Below are 17905 nucleotides of genomic sequence, written 5' to 3' on the forward strand. Positions count from 1 at the left end.
CTGTGCTGTATAACCGCTGATCTTGGGAAGAACTGGCAGTCCTTAGGACAGGTTCTTAAACACCCATCCTGGAGTGAGAGGGCTTTGGTTTCCTTGTCACTTCTCACTATTAGGGACCTGAGGTGAGTGTTGAGTGAAGTTTACCAGAATAACCATCCACCTTGCTTGGAGCTGCTGGATGCAGAGGCAAAGCTAAGCCAGGGTGTAGCAGCTCCCTGGATCCTCAGCAGCCATGGTAACAGGGTGAGCTGTGCTCCCTTCTCATCTAGTCCTGTTCTCCCAAAGTATTAATAGGAACTATACAGCCTTTTATTTTTAGGGGACAAAGAGTTTTCTAGAAATACTCTTTTGAGAACTCTAAAATTGGTTTCTTCTGTGCTTCCAGTTCTGCTTTGTGCATGTTTTGTTGTGGTTTTTGTTGTTGTGTAAGACTGAAAAACATGATTTAACACTAACCAGGATAAACATTTACTCTGTGAATGCTGCTTTTGCTTTAAATGTGCTCTTAGGCAATGGGAATTTGAGGTGAGGAAGTACCTTCTGTTTAGGGGGTGACCTTGTTGAAACAAACTCTGCTCAACACTCTTATTTTCAGGCCTCATTTTTCCTTTGCCAGGATGTTTGTCCAGGTATGCCTGTACTTCTACTGCAAGTGCTTGTGGCGCTGCCTGAAATTCGTCGTCAGGAAACTAACGGGCCGATGTGAACTGCAAAGGATCTGTTACAACACCAAACCTGGAGCTGCCAGAACTATGAAAATAGGTACCTGCAAACTACTTAGTTCTGCATGCCTTTGTGCTTTCCTGCATGTGCTAAAAATAGTATGACTTAAGTCTTATAAGTAAATAGTCAAATGAATCCAGTATAAACTTAGTTTGTCTGACATGATGGTTTCAAATACTGTTCTCTTACAGAGGCATCACTGAAAGGTTCAAAAAGTAAGGTGAGTGAAAGATCTCATCGTTCACCTTTCCTATTGTGTCCTGTGCAGCTGGTTTGTTCAGTCTGCTGTTTGCTCACCACAAAAATTACTTTCAAAGTTTCATGTGATTTTACATTAAACCACCTCCTACTGAAGAGGGTCCCATATCTGCAATGGCAGGTGTCTTGCAAAGTCAGGGAGAATGTCCTGTGCTCCTGGGACAGCCACTCTGTGGCACTGATGGAGACAGGGAGACAACAGGTCATGGTGGAGATGATGAGGGTGTTGTAATTTCGGATTTCTTGGCTTGATTCCTCATACTCTTTCAGACTTTCTGTATTCTGCAGTCATTCACTTACACGCTTTACACCTTGGGGGGTTTTGTCTGGAAAACAGAGATAAAAGAGGTTGAAGGTAGCAGTACCTAGATAGCCAAGACAGCTTTGTTCCCTGCTTTCCTTTTTCAGTTCCTTAGTGGAGAAGACCCTCTGTCACCTTATTCTTTCACCGTAGCACTGGTTGTGTTCCCCTAAATTATTCTCACAAAGCACTTGTGCATATGTTAAATAGCATCATTCAGCCATTCATTTCTCTTTAGCATGAGAATCGGTGATGTTGAAGAGCTTACCTCAGCATGAACAAAAACAATGTCACATAGTTCATAGATTAGCATGGTGCTTCCAAATATACTTCTAGCACAAACAGAAAGGCAGAGTCTGATTTACAAACCTGCATTTAAGCAGTTGTGTAGCTTTGAGACAAAGCTCCAGGAAATTCAACTCTGAATTATTTTGGGGGGCATGCTGTTTTTTGAATACTGAACTTCCAGGGTCATGTCCACAATCACATGCAAGAGAAGGGATAAAATGTTGTGCATTTTACTGCAACATGTTGGGAGGGGGTGTCAAATGAAGGTTAGAAATTCCAGTGTAATTAGGAGGATGGTCTGAAGCTGCTCTTCTTGATCAGAGGCCTCAAATCATCTTAACTGGCAGCTGTCTCAGAGATACAGTAGGTGACAAGGGTATGGCAAAGGGACTTGAGTTCTTATAGAGCTACTGCTCTGAAACTAGTCGGTAGGGTTGAATAGACTGAGAGGCATGTTGATATATCAAGTTGGGTCTTCTGGACTCTAAATCTAGAAGCTTTTGGGTATCCCATTTACCATTGCTAACTTCTATTGAATAATAGCTTCTTTAAAAACTAATATGTGTTTAAATCTCTGTTTAGAGGCTACAAACTTCAGTAAGTGTCCACCCTGATGCTATTGAAAAAACTATAGATGACATCATGGAACTGAAAAGGATCAATCCAGATATAAACCCACAGTAAGTTCATGGTTTCCTTTTAAAACAAGCAGGAATTATTGATTTCCTTGGTGGCTGGGTCCATGGAGAACTGTTTCTCCATAGCGATTGTGGCATACCATTTGAAGATGAATTCTGTCTCTCAGCATCAATCTCCACCTTAAGCTTTTCTGTCGAAAAGCTGATGGAAAAATGAATGATCCTTTATTGTGATTGTAATAGGCAAGTTCTGAGTCTCTTCAGCTCACTGCTTCCTGAATCGTGCTGTCTTAGTATATTGTTGATGCATTGATTTATGGGGGCTACTCTCACAGGGATAAAATACCACCAAGGCAGGTGGTCCTGACAGCGACAGTGATGGCTTCTTAGCAAAGCTGTATGCAGCCCTTTTAGTAGGGAAGAAATCATTCTGTTGTAACTGATATAAACAGTGTACTGGTTTGCATTTTTAAACTGCCTGTAATTGTCCAAACAGAAGTTTTAACAGTACAACACAGCTGATATTCTTCTAATGCTACAAGATGTTACCATTAAATTTATAAGTGCGTATTTCAAGAGTAAGAGATAACACATTTTGTGTTGCATTACCTCACAGCCCCTCAAGATAGTCCAGGTCAGGAATAAGTGGAAGAAATGTTGAGGGTTGTGTTATTTAGATGATCAGTCTGAGGTCTACTCCTCTTCCCAAACTTGAAACTGATGTACTGAAACTGATCATCCAAAATGGGCATCCATGAATTGATAGCTGCTTCTCTTTAAGCAGTCAGCAGGTAATGTGGTCCCAAGGTCTTGCTGCAACAACAAAACCCAAAAGCACTGTTGGGAAAATACAATTTCTTTTTTATCTCATTACAGGAATGTTGTGTCCCCCCCACCCCCAGCCCTACTCCTCAGCAGAGAGGAGAACAATTGGGTAGTCCTAAAATGAGGTTTCACTGAAAGGAAATAGAGCATGCTGGGTGTCTTTCTATCTTGAGAGACAACTGTTGTGGACATGAACACTTTCCACCTGGATTGAAAAAAATGCCACTCAACCCTTAAAGTAGGCAGGAAAATAAGAGAAACAAAACAAAGGAAATGGCTCATTCTCATGGATGAGAACCCTGTGAAGTGTTCCTGGGTGTGGGCACTGAGCTTTTCCAGGGGTGTCACTTCACAGGACCTTGCCCACATGACCTTCAAAAGGGAGGGTGATGAAAGAGCAGCTGCTTGGAGTGGATGCCAGGCCACATTGAGAGGCTGCCCACCTGAGCAGGATGTCACAGCTCTGGTACCCGTGTTGCACAGAATGCTGATAGCTGAAATTCAGAAAAATGGTGATGGAAAAATCAGTGAAGGTGACCTGTGAGGAAAAACTGGAGGATGTAAATGTGTGCAGCTCAGAGCCTGGCCTGTGGACATCAGTAACTGCAGCATTAGCAATTATGCTGATTCAAGTACTCACTCCTCAGTGTTGGACCCTTGGGTAACTGGGTGGAATAATTCCAAGAAAAAAAGCAAGGAATTCATTAAAATAGTGTTTGTGTGACACTGGAGATCACTCTCTGATTTCCCTCATGGCATTGCCTTGGACCTCTGAAAAAATGCTGTCTGCCGACAGAGAGCAGAGGTGAAAAGGGTTTCTGCTAGCTTGAATCAGGCCCCTGAAGCTGGAGTTACATTTTGAATGATCTGGTCCTAATATTAGAAAAACAGACAAACAAACAAACAGAACTATTTGTTTGTTTGTGTGTTTGTTTAGTGCAGGTGATGTTCATATGCTTAGCACAGAACAAACATTTAATTGTTTTCAGAATAGAACCCTTGCACTCAACCTCTGAAATATCTTGGTGAAATATCTTTACAAAACAGTGAGGAGTGGGGGGCCTGGGATGTGCAAGGTGGTGCCACATACATAGAAACCCACTCTGACACTAAATTGCTCCTTACATTAAATTAATCATAGTTCTGCTGAACTTTAATCATCTGCATTGAAGTTTTACATGGGAGCCATTTATTTTGCAGTAAATTTTTCTGGAGAAATTTCAGCAAAAGCAGGTCAGCTGTTTCTTTAGACAGGATTAAGGAAAATCCAGTGTCTTGCCTAGTCTTGAACATAAAAAAACCCTCATCCAAACCATGTTGTTCAGAACTCTGGCCTTCCCTTGCGTAGTAGAGAGCTGAAATCTCCTGGGGTAAGGACAAGGGGGCATGTCTCATACTATATGCATTTCTGCAAATCTGTAAGCAGTCATTTCTGTTAATGTAGCATCTTTGCAGAGCTGAACTAGCATCCCAGGGGTATTTGCACTGAGCTGCTCTTGAAGACTGTGGGCTGCCATGACCTGAAAAGAAGTGATTTCCTTTTGTCAGTGCCTCTGAGATAACTGTCTATTTAATGGTGGACCAAGTAGGTTTAATAACCAAGTGATGACAAATACAGTCACAAATACAGTCAGACAAATACAATATGGAAGCAGTCTGTGAAATACTCCTAGTTTTGGACTCATCTCCATCTTGCAGAGCACCTGGAGCTGAGCGTGGTGGGTGTGCAAGCCCAGGCAGGTTGCTCCCATGCTCTGAGAACTGCCACCACCAGCACAGGGATGGCAGGGAGGAGGTGTGGGGCATCAGCAGCTCTCTGTTTGGCAAGGAGGAGACCAGAAGCTTAATGAAATGGAGAGTGGAGAAACTAATTCCACACCACACCCCCTCCCTGTGCATAACACTGCACCCAGCATTTGACTGGCTTTATTCAAGGTGCAAACGTGGCTGGCTTTGTATATGTTGTGCAGCTTGGATCTTAAGACTGTATCTATTTCTTAATGTAAAATTGCTCTGCCACTGCCTGTGGCTTTCTGCTGTAAACTACTCTGAGGTTATAGAGTAGTTAAAAACATTATGGCTGTGGTTTAGTGATGCACTACAGCAATTCCTGTGCAGCCCTGTCAGGCGTTTCAGCTTGCTTTGAGATGCAGCCTTTCTGTGAAACTGTGGGGTAAAGCAAGTGAAGCATGTAAAAAAACCAAACAGCACAGGAGGGCACAGCACTGCATAGGTTATTCTGGAAGTGTTGTAGCCACAAATAGCCTGAAATTGCAGCAAGAGAAGTGGCCTAATGATGACATCTCTGATTCTGTAGATTAATCGCAAAAGATAAGCAGTGAAAATCCTTCTGCTCAGAGAATTTAACAGCATTAAGGAATAAACAAAATGTTCCAACATGTCAAAGACAGATAAGGAACCTGTGCATCTTAACAGCAGTGCAGCCTGTGTTCCATGGAGGAACGAGGGTACAGGTTTAGCTGTGCCCTCCAAATTCATACTAAGTGTTCAGATAATTTCAGATATTATTAAAAATTGAAGGGTTTATTCCCCTATATAATTAAATATTCTTTTGAGCGTGGCAGTTGTGCATTGCACAGCTTGTATTTGATATTATAAAATCTTAATCTAAAGCTTAGTAAGCTGTTATAATTTAAAGATTTGTAAATCACATTTTTGGTGGGGGTTGTTTTAGATTTGGATTTGGGGGTTGGGGTTTTTTTTGTGGTTTTGTTGGGGGGGGGTTGTATGATGCATCAGGAAATATAAAAAGGAAATGTAAAATCTGCATTATAATGAAAAGAGAGCCTTTATAGTTGTTGTTAATGTGAGCCAAAGGAAAAAGGCTGCCTAGAGGCAGATCTTTGAACTATATTACTTTGGGTTTTTGGCTTCTTTGTGCTAGCTTTTGTGGCATGGAAGCAAAATGAGTATTTTTAGATTTTTGCTGAGCTTTCACTCCCCCTCACCCCTTTTTAAGTTCACATATCTGGTCTCAGGGCATTGTTTGAGAGGCTGCCATTTGAATGAGGGGACAGATTTAGTGATGTGCTTGTTGCAGGCATTCAGTGCTGCAGTGTGTAATTATAATGAGATTACAGTGTGATTACACTGTTAAAAGCTTTAAAGAAACGCAAAAACTTACCATCTAAGGAAGGCCCTAAATAAGACTATGCATTTTACAGGGCCTTGTTTAATGTAGAATCATAGCATTGTCTTGGTTGGAATCACCAAGTCCATCACCCTAACCTGTAATACACTACTAAACCATGTGCCTCAGCACCACATGTAACAGTCCTTTAAATACCTCCAGGGATGGAGACTCCACCACTTCCCTGAGCAGTCTGTTCAAGTGCCTAATTACCCTCTCTGTGAAGAAGTTTTTCCTAATACCCAATCTAAACCTCCCCTGGCATAACTTGAATCCGTTTCCTCTTGTCCTGTCACTAGTCTTTAGGGAGAAAAGGTCAGCCCCCACCTCTCCACAACCTCCTTCCAGGCAGTTGTAGAGCACAATTAGGTCTCCCCTCAACCTCCTTTTCTTCCCACTAAACAACCCCAGTTCCCTCAGGCGCTCCTCATAACATTTATCCTCCAGTCCCCTCACCAGCCTTGTCGCCCTTCTCTGGACACACTTCAGCACCTCAATGTAGTGAGGGGCCCAAAACTGAATGCAGTACTCAAGGAGGGGCCTCACCAGCACTGAGTACAGGGGAACAATCCCTTCCCTAGTCCTACTCACCACACTGAAATCTAATATTGATCTCTTGTAAACTCCTCTGTTGTAATTAAAATGTTAGACTATTGATTCGTTGATGTGATGTGGCTCATGTGAATTAAGTGGTGTGTGCAGAGTAGTGCTGTTTCGTGGTTACATGCGATTGAGTTGGATTATGTTGTTTCTTTCTCCCCCCACCTTAGGTTGGGAGTATCTCTTCAGGCATGCCTGCTGCAGATTGTGGGGTACAGAAATCTGATTGCAGAGGTTGAAAAGCTGCGCAGAGAGCCTTACGATTCGGAGAATCCGCAACATGAGGAGATGCTTCTGAAGGTGGGTGCTTAAGAGCTGCTTACAGTGCCTCCTCTATTCATGTCAGCTCCAAACAGTCTGGTTTATAAACCTCTTTAAAACGTGGAGAGGTGTTGTCACCTTACTCCATCATGTACCTGCTTTAAGATAAGGCTGTGCATTAATCTGGTCTCTGTGTGTGAGACCTGCCAAGCAAGCAGCTCACTCCCTGGTTCATGAATGCCAGTCCCTTGGCTGGGCTATATCTACGCACTGGATGCCCAGTTCTTACTGCAGACAACAGCTCTGTGCTGTGAGCCATGGAAATACAGCCCTGTGTCCTGCTTCAGTACACCCTTCTTTAGCATGAGAAGGCATTTTTCTCCTTTAACCAGAATAAACTTTTTTTTCCCCATTTAGTTTCTTGTATTTTTGAAGACATTGTCTCTGTATCCCAGTGGCAAACTTCTCACTTTCGTTGTGTGGGATGGAAAGGTGGGAGATGATGACTTACACATCTATATTTACCAAGTATATTTTCAAATGAAAACAAAACCATTCTTTAGATAATACATGCACAGCGATGAAAACCACACCAATTGGGTTTTACTTAAGCCATAATCAGAGAGAGAGCTACAGGGCTCCTATATTAGAAAGGAATTGAGGAGAAAAATAAGAGGCATGGAAAATAATCTAATAGCAAGTACCACTATTTCCTCTGCAATAGCTAGACTGTAGCTAATGCAAGAAACATGCTTCAGAGAAATGGCAGGAAAGACAGAATAGTGATAATGAGCTTATCTGCAAGCAAAATGCCTTCTTACAGAATATTCAGAGGTCTTATAAAAAACTTGCAACTTGTTTGTTGGGGTTTTTCTTTAATTATTTTAAAGAAAAGTCCTGAAAACTTTAACACTGCCTGTGCTTCTGCCTCCACCCAGCTCTGGCTGGGATTTCCACAGCACATGATGATGAAGCTGTCTTCCACGTTCTAGCCTGCAGTGTAGTGTTTTACACGAGTTACAGTGGGAGTTTCTGGGACCTTATCCTTAGCTGCCTGGGCTTCCAGGTACTCCCAAAAATCCCAGTAAGTATCTTTATTCTAAGCACTTACAGACACAAATAGCAATTTCTAAAAAATGCCTCAGATGGTCAGAAAGTTCCTCTAGGGGCCTGGAAAGCTGTCTTTAGGGTTGACTTCTTGCAGGGATGTGGGAGTCTGGCTGAGGAGGAGCCAAAATCCAGAGCTGCCCCTGAAGGAGTGCTTTTGCCACCAGGTAGGATGGGACAGAGGGACTCCTTCTGTTCAAGTCCTGCCTCCGTGCAGCCAAACACACCAATTTCTGGCAGTGGTGTGGATTTTAACTAAAAGGATGCACAGATTTACCCTGTGTCTTGGAGGTAGGAGATCCAGGTGCCAGCCTACAGTGTTGGTCCCTGAAAATACCAGGTACCTAGCTGTAGTTTTAAGGAGGGACTTTCACTCCAAAAAGGCATTCCTAAACACATTAGGCATCTACACTGTCCAGAGAATAAGAAGTTGTGTCTGAGGATGGGATCACAGATGAGAAGTACAAGGAGCTGGCTGTGATCTCTTTCCTGGCCCCCCAGCCTGTGAGGGCAAGGTTCTGCTGCTTAGATGCTCCTGAGAACCACATCAGCAATGTAGTGATGCAAATGCTTTAAAACCATAACCCCATGAGAATAAAATCAGAATGGAAACTGAGCATTTGTCTGAGGGGAGATTAAACAATGCAGCTTACACTGTAAAATTTATGTTGAAGAAAGTATCAATTTCACCATCTGTCTCCAGTGCAACCTGCATATTATCACTTCTTTACAGCAGGCATTTTGCTTTTGTGAATTCTCATGTCAAACAGAAATAAATATGTCCAAGGGTTTAATTCAGTTTCCAACCCACTCTAGGGGAGAATAGGCCAGTTGGTTCTCATTCCTTCTAGGTATTCTGCTACATGATGTCTGCAATGGGTAATCCAAGTTCCTAATGTCTATCATTTATTCATGTTTACCAGGAGGGCACTTTATGAATGAGGGAAAGATTAACTTAATGTGATTGAACTAATGAATAATACTGTATTTACTGCCTATGGAGGAACAAGAACGATAGCGAATACGATTTAAGCAACGATGCTTTATGCAGTCATTACAAAGTGAAATCATTAAAGTTTTCACCTTCCTAAGGCACTTCTTTATAATGCAGTTAGAATTGCTAAAATTAAGGCAATTTCTGGGGGGTTTATTCGAGAAATGTGCATACAGCTCTTTCCCTTGGGTAGGCTTTGTCTAAGTGCATTTCTTGAGGCCCTACTCGCCAACTCATGGTTTATGGAGAACACCTAATTTCTTAATACACTTTGGAAGGGCTGAGTTTGTGATATGGCACATGAGGTGTGCAGAAAGGTATGCCTTTAGGTGCCTAGCAACATGATATTTTGGCACTGAAGTTGCTGGACCTGTGCAGCTAAGCGGATTTGTTCCAGCTGAGGATCTGGCTTGTTAAATCACTTTGTCCTTTTTTTCATGTGAGATCAATGAATGTTTCACCCTTTAGTTAAATAGGAAGGTGGCACATGCTATTCTCATATAGATTTTGGTTTTTAATGTTCTCCAATTTGCTTTTCAGTGCTGCGGTAGCCAAGTCAGCACTTTTGATTTATAACCCTTTCAGAGACTTGAAAAAAAGGTGCCAGAGAAGATTGCTGGAGAACCTCAGGGACCTGAGGGCTGATTGCCTGCCAGTGATTTACAACCAGTAAATTCCAGACTGTTCCTGTCTCTGTACTTACGGAGGCAGATGCTAGTTTGACGCACAAAGCGTGAACAAAACAGGTCCTTGTTGAAGATACTACAGCAGCTGCTGCTAAGTTTGGAAGGGCCATGTAGGGCTGAGTGTTTGCAATACTTAGAGTGGACAGGGATTTCCCTCCTACTCCCTCAACCCCAGAAATTTAATTTGATTTGATGTCTGGGTTGCTGGGTTAGCAGTGCAGGGATGCTACATCAGAACTTAACTTGGTTTAAAAAGAGGAAAAGCCATGCTAATGTGTAGAAGTTTAATTATGTTTTACCTGTAATCTTCCTAGTTGTGGAAATGCTTGAAGCCCAATTCTCCCCTGAAAGCTCGGATTTCGAAGCAGTGGTGTGAAATTGGTTTCCAAGGTGACGATCCTAAAACAGACTTTAGAGGAATGGGTCTCCTGGGCTTATATAACTTGGTGTAAGTATCTTCCCCTGTAGATGGGTTTATGTGTGTCTGAACTCATGAATAGCAGCATTACTTGCAGTTTTTTAGCAGCTCTGTGGGAAATAACTAACAAAAGTCTTAGGGACTTCACATCAAAACCTGAAAGAATTTATTTGCTAGCCCAGTTTCTTTTTTTGGGGGGGGGTTCTCTCTTCTCGAAGGGGTCTCCTTTCTTTCAGTATTCCTACTTCAATTCAGTAATACTGTTTGCTAAGCCCTCTTTTTTCAGTTCCACTGTGACCCAGTACGTTAGTGCTCTCTTCCCACAAGAAATAAACTCTAAAGTATATTTTCACCAATATCTAGATATCCTTAAACAAAATGCCCTGGAAGTTGGTAGGTGGGAGAGTTATGTTTCTGCTCAGCTTTCTTGTTTGGGAATTTCATGCTGAATTCTTAGGCAAATCACTTGAATTGCAGCCACTGGTGGCAGACTTCTGTAGATGCACTACTCAATTCCTGTCAATACCCAAAATTACCAGTGAGTTTAAATCACTATTCCCTTCTACCTCACCCACAATGGGTGTTGGTACCGTATCTCTGGTTGGTAATTTGAGTATCGTCTGATGCCTGTTATTTCCTCCAGCTCTTTTACCTACTGCAGGTAGTTATATAACTTAGAAAGATTTGGTAAAATAACCTCTCCCCGTGAACACAAACAGAAGTACTTTCTGCTTTACAAATCGAAGGACATAAATAATCCACTGTCTGTATGTCATTCTCTAGCTAAAGCTCAGTCGAGGATCTGGACTCTTGACTGGCTTTGAATTTCCATTAGAGGTGAATCCCTACAGTGTGTTTCAGTTCTTAGCTCCTCCTATGGTGAAACTTCCCTTGCTTAATGAATCTGCCAGGTCGAGAAGCCTGAGCTGCTTTCTCTTGAGCTCAGCACCCAACATGCTCTAGAAACAAGCGACTGATTTTGTGTGGGGTGGGTAGAAAAGGGACTCTGGTAATGTGTATTCACTAACCGGTTATAGGATTGCACCTGAGGCTGCTTTTGTCTTTCCTTTTGGGGATCTGAGCGATAGCTTAATGAATTTAACAAGTTAAGTGCTACTCCTACTGCATAACACATAGGGACTTTTAAAAGGCAGTGTTTGGAAAACATAGTATGACTTAAGATGCTTTTTTCTTGTTGTTGTTCGTTCCTCTAACAATTCACCCTACACATATCTGCAGGTATTTTGCCGAATGGGACACTGAGGTAGCTCAGCAGGTTCTCTCCGATTCTCTTCAGCCTAAATACAGGTAATGCTTAGCATCAGAAAAAGAAACTTGAGAGACCTCTGTGCTGGCTGGTGTGTTGGGGAGGGGGTTGGCTTTTTTTCTTTTTGCCTTGGGTATTGCCACATGCTATCTGTTCTCAAGTGCTGATCCTGAAAACTGATCAAGCCCAGGATAGAAACTTGTATACTGAATCATAGAAATAGTTCAACTTATTGTTAAATGTTTTCACTTAACTTCTAATTTCAAGTGATTTTGTATTTTTATTTACCTTTCTTTTTGTCTTTTCATAATGAAGGGAAGTCACTAAGAAGGAACTAAGGTATTTTTTTTTCTTTTCTCTTAGTTTAATGAGACACTACATGTAAATAAAGATCAAATCATACTGCAGTTTGGCATATTATAAACTAAAAGTCTTTGTTGCAACACCAAGAGATCCACATTCCTTTCTCTAAAGTCAACTGAAATGTAGCTGATGGTGCAACACTGGGTACATCTAAGCATGCTTAAATGTAAAGAATGAAAGCAACCTCGCTTGGTGTAGCTGAAGCACTATATTTTAGACCTATTTAGTACCAGGTTTAAGTATCAAATTTTGGGTGACTTCTACCTATAGGGAAATAGTATAAGCAGTGCCGGTGCGGTCACAAAAGCTGTGACTGACTTGGTACTCAAAAGTAACCTAGGCCAAGTGTTTGTTACCACAGTTGAAGATCCCCTTGATTTGTAATCACATAGTCTGGCTGCCTTGACTAATGATGGATCTAATCTGGCTGGTCAAATGTCCTGAGTGTTGAGAGATCAGGTGCATTCAAGTGGCAAAAATTCGTTGTTGTGAGTGATTTGTGAGTAGAGGATTTATCCCATGGTTATTGAAGGGGGCAGAAATGCCTCATAACCAGTACCATTAGATATCCATATACCAGGTCCACATCTGAATCCTGTGAAGCTTTTGATCCCCTTAGTATTTTGTCAGAGTTCCCAAAGCACTCACAGGGCTGGGGAGAAACTAAACCAACAGCAATTTGAACCTGATAGCTCTCAAATCCCTCAAGTTTAGTTCATCTGAGGTTTATTTTGTATGTTGACGTTCACTCTCTTCCTACAAGCATTCCCCACAATTCCAGTCTTCCCTTTATGTTCATAGAATCGTAGAATGGTTTGGGTTGGAAGGGACCTTAAAGATCATCAAGTTCCAACCACCCCCCACCATGGGCAGGGACAACTCACTAGACCAGGCTGCTCAAGGCCCCATCTAACCCAGCCTTGAACATCTCCAGGGAGGGACCATCCACCACCTCCCTGGGCAACCTGTTCCAGTGTCCCACCACCCTCGTAGTCAAGATTTTTTTCCAAATGTTCAATCTAAATCTACCCCCTTCCAATTTAAAACCATTCCCCTTTGTCATATCACTACATGCCCTACTAAATGCCCATGGATAATTTTTATTAATATATGCTGATGAACAGGGATCATCATGATGCTTAAGCAGCATTATAGAAAATAGACAAGATTTTTGTTTAACTGAACATGGGAAGCTGAACTGTACTACCCAGATGCTGAGTATTCAGTGCTGGGGCTGTGAAGCAGGGAATCACATCAGTGTTCTTCATTTACATGTTTGATTGCCAAGGACCGTCTTGGAGTCCTGTGTGAGCATGTGCAATTTCTGTCCCTTGAAAGAGTGTTTGGTTGAAGATAGATGCTGCTGGTTGTGTCCGTGGTGCTCTTCGTGGTGTGGTTGCTTAGCAGCCATGCTGGTTTCTGAGATGATCAAGATCAGTGTGGTTTCTGTTTGTATTGCTTGTCCCCATCCTACAGGTGCCACCTTTACTATTCAAAGTTTGTTTGTGTTTCTGTTAACTGATGTTAAAAACTTACAAAGATAGATAAGACTGTAGAGAATACGTTCCTGTATGCCAGACCATTTCAGAGGAGTTTTGTCCTCATGCATGCCACCTGGTAACATTCATGTCAGAATGGGTATGAACCTATGAGCAGCTTTAATATTTAATGGAAACCATTTTGGACACCAGATTTATTTAAAGTTTGGGGGATTGTCTTTAGTACATACTTACTATAGTTCAAGTACAGTCCAAGAAAGATTTTCACACAGGGCTGTCTATAATTTAGGATCAAACGCTGGGAGCTCTGATTTGCTTTACTAAGGCAGAATTCCCATATGTCTAGGTTGTAGCCCAATGGTTTGGTTGTTTCCCTGCCTGCTCTTAGCTGGTGCTAAGTGCCAGCAGTGATTTCTGCTAACCTGGCTGCATTCCTGTAGGTACGGTTAAATTAAGCCTGGTTAGTAGGATGTCAGCTGACTGGTTGCTTCAGGCACCTCTTTTAAAAGATGATGTTGCACAGAAATTCAATCTAAAATTAAACAGTTCACTAAATAATTACATTTTAAGGGGGGACCTTCTGTGACCTTGAAAAGCTCTACGTTGCTGTGCCAAATAATAGGCTGTTTTGTGATTTCCAATTTGGCTGGATATCAAAACTTTCTATCAAAGGAGTGTTTTTCATGTTTGCCTCCTCAAGTGAATCATACATGATTCTCATCACTGGAGGCTGTATCTTCAAGAATGCAAAAGGCTAAAATCGTCCTCAGTTAAAAAAAAGTATTACCTTCACCTTTTTGTGTAGCTCAGACTTATTTGAGGTAGATCACCTTTGTGGTCAGTACAGGAAATAACTGGCTTTACTGAGAGCATTGATGGAGGTGCATACTGTATAATGATAAGTTTATCAGTGCTCCTATAAAGCCATTTGCCTATTTCAAGTGAACCTGTTCAGTCAGAAGCCGAGTTAAATGTGATAACCTCACAGTGGAGATAAAACACTCTGTTCAGTCAATGTTATAATATCAAACAAATGGAAAGAAAATATTTGTCAATTGGCAATGCATGGCAATATCTGGATTTTATTTGTTTTGTTACCCTCTTATGACCCCAGCCAATTCAGCAAAGCCGAATGGGAGAAGAAGAAGTTTGACAAGGCAATCGGGTAAGTTAGAAGTCTTTTTAAAGCATCCATAAACACAACGGTTAGCAAGGGCAGTGTCCATCTGAGGGGGAAGAGGTCACTTTTTAATGGTAATCCCAGTGTACATACTCATATGGATTGTCTTAACAGCGCCTTAATTTTGATCTGAAATCACACAAAAAGAGTTTGAAATAAGAATTAGGAAAAATAACCTAAAATTCTGCAGCAAGGCGATGCTTTCTCTCTGTGCTATGAATAGTGCAGTGACGAGTACCTGTTTAATTCTTCTTAGCACATAGTGTGATCAAGTCTCACCTATTGTCAGACACAGGCTCTGATCTGCTTTCAGCAAAAATGAATAGTAGTGAGGGTTTCTTTCTTCTTAAGCAGTGGGTTTGGTATGGCTGCATTATTCATGAGTAGGGAACTGGATGTTCCTTATGAGTGTATCTGGAGATCTGTAATACAGCATTTTAATGCCCATATCTCATTTTTCTGTGAAACTTGCCATTAGGCCTCATGTTGGAGTTAACTAGTAGATTTCTTTTTCCTCCTGTAATAGTTCAAAACAAAAAAATAAAAGGAAAATATCTCAGTTTTCTTAATAGAGATCATTGAAAAATACCTAGGAAAATCTACGAGACACCGCTGCCTTTAGAGGAGAAAAAAAAATCACCATGTAAATAAGCAAGTTGGCTTTTATCACTGAATTTCAGTGTGGGACATTATGTGTTTTCTTGGGAAACAGTCTCTGCTAGGAATATCAAGTTCTTTATGCAACAGGCTCACAAATTAAGAAATATCTTCCTATTTTGACATTCTGCTGTATCTAAATATACATATTAATATATATCCTCTTAGCAGGACAGAGTTTGGTTTCATGAGTCTGATTTTCTTATTTCTGTTTCCAGAATATTCTGAGTTTTTTGACCGTTTTCAGACCTGTATATCTAGTCCTCTGTTAGGAGGAAATCAGAGGTGACTCAGCTGTATCTTTTTCACAGGCTTTTAAGCCACATGAACATCTATAGGACCGATGGTCAAACCCTGTTGTTTCTCACTGTACATAATGAATTCCAGTTAGGCAGACAGGTTAAAATAGTGAATAACAGGTCAGGCTGCAAACACAGCCACGATGTGGAGTGCTTGTCCCATGTCAGAGGGGAGCAGAGGGATGCCTGGGCTTGTTCTTGTTCCATAGGCATGTATCTGTGCTGCTTCACTGGAAATGGTGGCACAGCAATGAAACTCCTGTCTTCACTGTGACCGTGTGTTTCACAAGGGAAACGCTGCCATTAGGCTGTACAAAACAGGCAGGATAAATGCTTTCCATGTTTCCCATATCTACATGCCTTGGGAACTCACGAAGGAGGCGATTAATACACCTCAGAAGCACGCAAAGTCTGCAGTGTCACTGTCATCAGTGTTTCTTACAAGGTGCTGACAGACCAAACCCTCCACAACCGTTGCTGCTTCTTTCTCTTCCAGCTATTCTTTCGCGATTGTGGGCATTAACATAACAGACCTCGCCTACAACCTGCTTGTGAGCGGCGCTCTGAAGACCCACTTCTACAATGTTGCTCCAGAAGCACCAACACTAACTCACTTTCAGCAGACCTTTTGTAAGTGGGGGCATGGGAAATAATAGAATTTGTACTCCTGCCAAAGCTCTCATAATGCCTGTACTTTAAAAAAATAATTACAATCTCTTGCTGACAGAGCACAAAGACTGTTACACCAGTCTGGGCAGACTGGAGAGCTGGGCAATCACCAACAGCATGAAGCTTAACAAGGGCAAGAGCCCTGTTCTGCATCTGGGAAGGGCAACCGTGGCTGTGCATCCAGACTGGGGGATCAGACACTGGAGGCCAGCCATGCTGAGAGGGATTTGGGGGTCTTGGTCGACAGCAAGTTCAACATGAGCCAGCAGTGTGCCCAGGCAGCCAGGAGGGCCAACCATACCCTGGGGTGCATCAAGCACATGACATGGCCAGCCAGTCCAGGGAGGGGACTGTCCCGCTCTACACTGCGCTGGTGCAGCCTCAAGTGCTGTTTGCAGTTTTGGGTGCCACAGTACAAGAGGGACACAAAACAAACAAAAAAAACCCCAAACCAACCAAGTGCCTGAACAAATTATCTTCCTATATTCGTAAATTGGTTTTAAATCATAAGAAGACAGTAAAGCTACTTTAAGGAGCTTAGATTGTTTCCCCTTAAATCCAACTGTGTTAAGATATGTGACTCCACGTCTAAGTGTTAGCCTCCACCCTTCAGTAGAGATGTCCCTCCTCAAAATGAAGCTTTGTCAGCCCTTTCCCCTGTATTTAGCACCTCTCCTACAGCACAGGCCTGCTGTGGATCCTTGCATAGTGGGAACAACACTTCTGTTTTTCAGTGTTTAGGCAAGAGATTTATAAGAAGTCAAACCATACCATTCTCCTCATTTATGACAATTGCAAGGGGTTTGTTCCTTTTTTCTTTTTGGAGTTTTCCATCTACGTAATATTTGTTTGTTTTGCAGCAGTCTCGTCCCTACACGGTGTTGTGAGGTATCAGACCTCAGTGACCAGTGTAACCCATCATTGTTAATCTCAGGTTTCCTTTGAATTTTGCATGTTAATTTTACACAGTGTATTTATCTCCTCTACTTTCCTATTGTTTTGTAGGCTACCTAATGCATGAATTCCACAAATTCTGGATTGAAGAGGATCCACTGGACATAATGGAGTTCAATCGTGTCAGAGAGAAATTTCACAAGCGAATCTTGAAACAGCTCCAGAACCCAGAGATGGCTTTGTGCCCTCATTTTGCTGCGTCAGAAAGTTTAATCAATATGTAGTTCCTCCTCGATTTTATTTGGAAACACCGTCTCACTCCTGTGTTAGATCACTGTTTAGACCACCACTAGCATACTGAATGACCATGGCAATTGTATGCATGTTTTTGGTGCAGTATTCATCTATTTTTGTCACATGTACTAGATCCCCTCATGCTTCTTTGGCTGGGGATTTCTCATGTTAAATGGGTGCTCATATTGCGGCATTATGCAGTGTTACATTCTGAATTGATGGTCGGGTATCAGAGTTTTTTCTATTTTTTTAGAGTTTTCTCATAATTCAGCATCGACAATTGAATTGTATTTCTCTAGCTGTGTTTTTGTATATGTGGAATAAGTAGCTGGATCTTGTATTGTGAGAGCTTTTTAACTTCTTGGTATGTTTTAAGATAACTACTGGCATTTCAAGCGAAATATATATTTGGACCTCGTCTAGAAGATAATGTGTGTAATTTAATCCGATGCAGGCAAACACATTACAGTCCAATTTTCTCCATGCAGCCATATATGCTTAATGCAGAATAAATGAGGCTTATGAAATACAAG

The 17905-nt window shown here is 41.8% G+C and overlaps 1 protein-coding gene across 2 annotated transcripts; it reads left to right on the forward strand.

Annotated features, from left to right (window-relative positions):
• Positions 1–617: 617 nt before the first annotated feature.
• ELMOD1 (ELMO domain containing 1) lies at positions 618–17362 on the forward strand (the record flags this gene model as incomplete). 2 transcript variants are annotated; one of them, XM_084272672.1, is made up of 10 exons in its annotated part: positions 618–762; positions 915–943; positions 2153–2250; positions 6955–7084; positions 10147–10280; positions 11490–11558; positions 11833–11856; positions 14494–14544; positions 16012–16145; positions 17190–17362. In XM_084272672.1, 10 exons carry the CDS (start codon positions 618–620, stop codon positions 17360–17362), a joined length of 987 nt encoding a protein of 328 aa, XP_084128798.1. The 2 variants fall into 2 exon arrangements, with proteins under 2 accessions (XP_084128798.1, XP_084128799.1); XM_084272673.1 differs by lacking the exon at positions 11833–11856.
• Positions 17363–17905: the final 543 nt, after the last annotated feature.

Source organism: Gallinula chloropus, assembly GCF_964237585.1.
Source record: "Gallinula chloropus genome assembly, chromosome: 1".
NCBI classification, from domain to species: Eukaryota; Metazoa; Chordata; class Aves; order Gruiformes; family Rallidae; genus Gallinula; species Gallinula chloropus.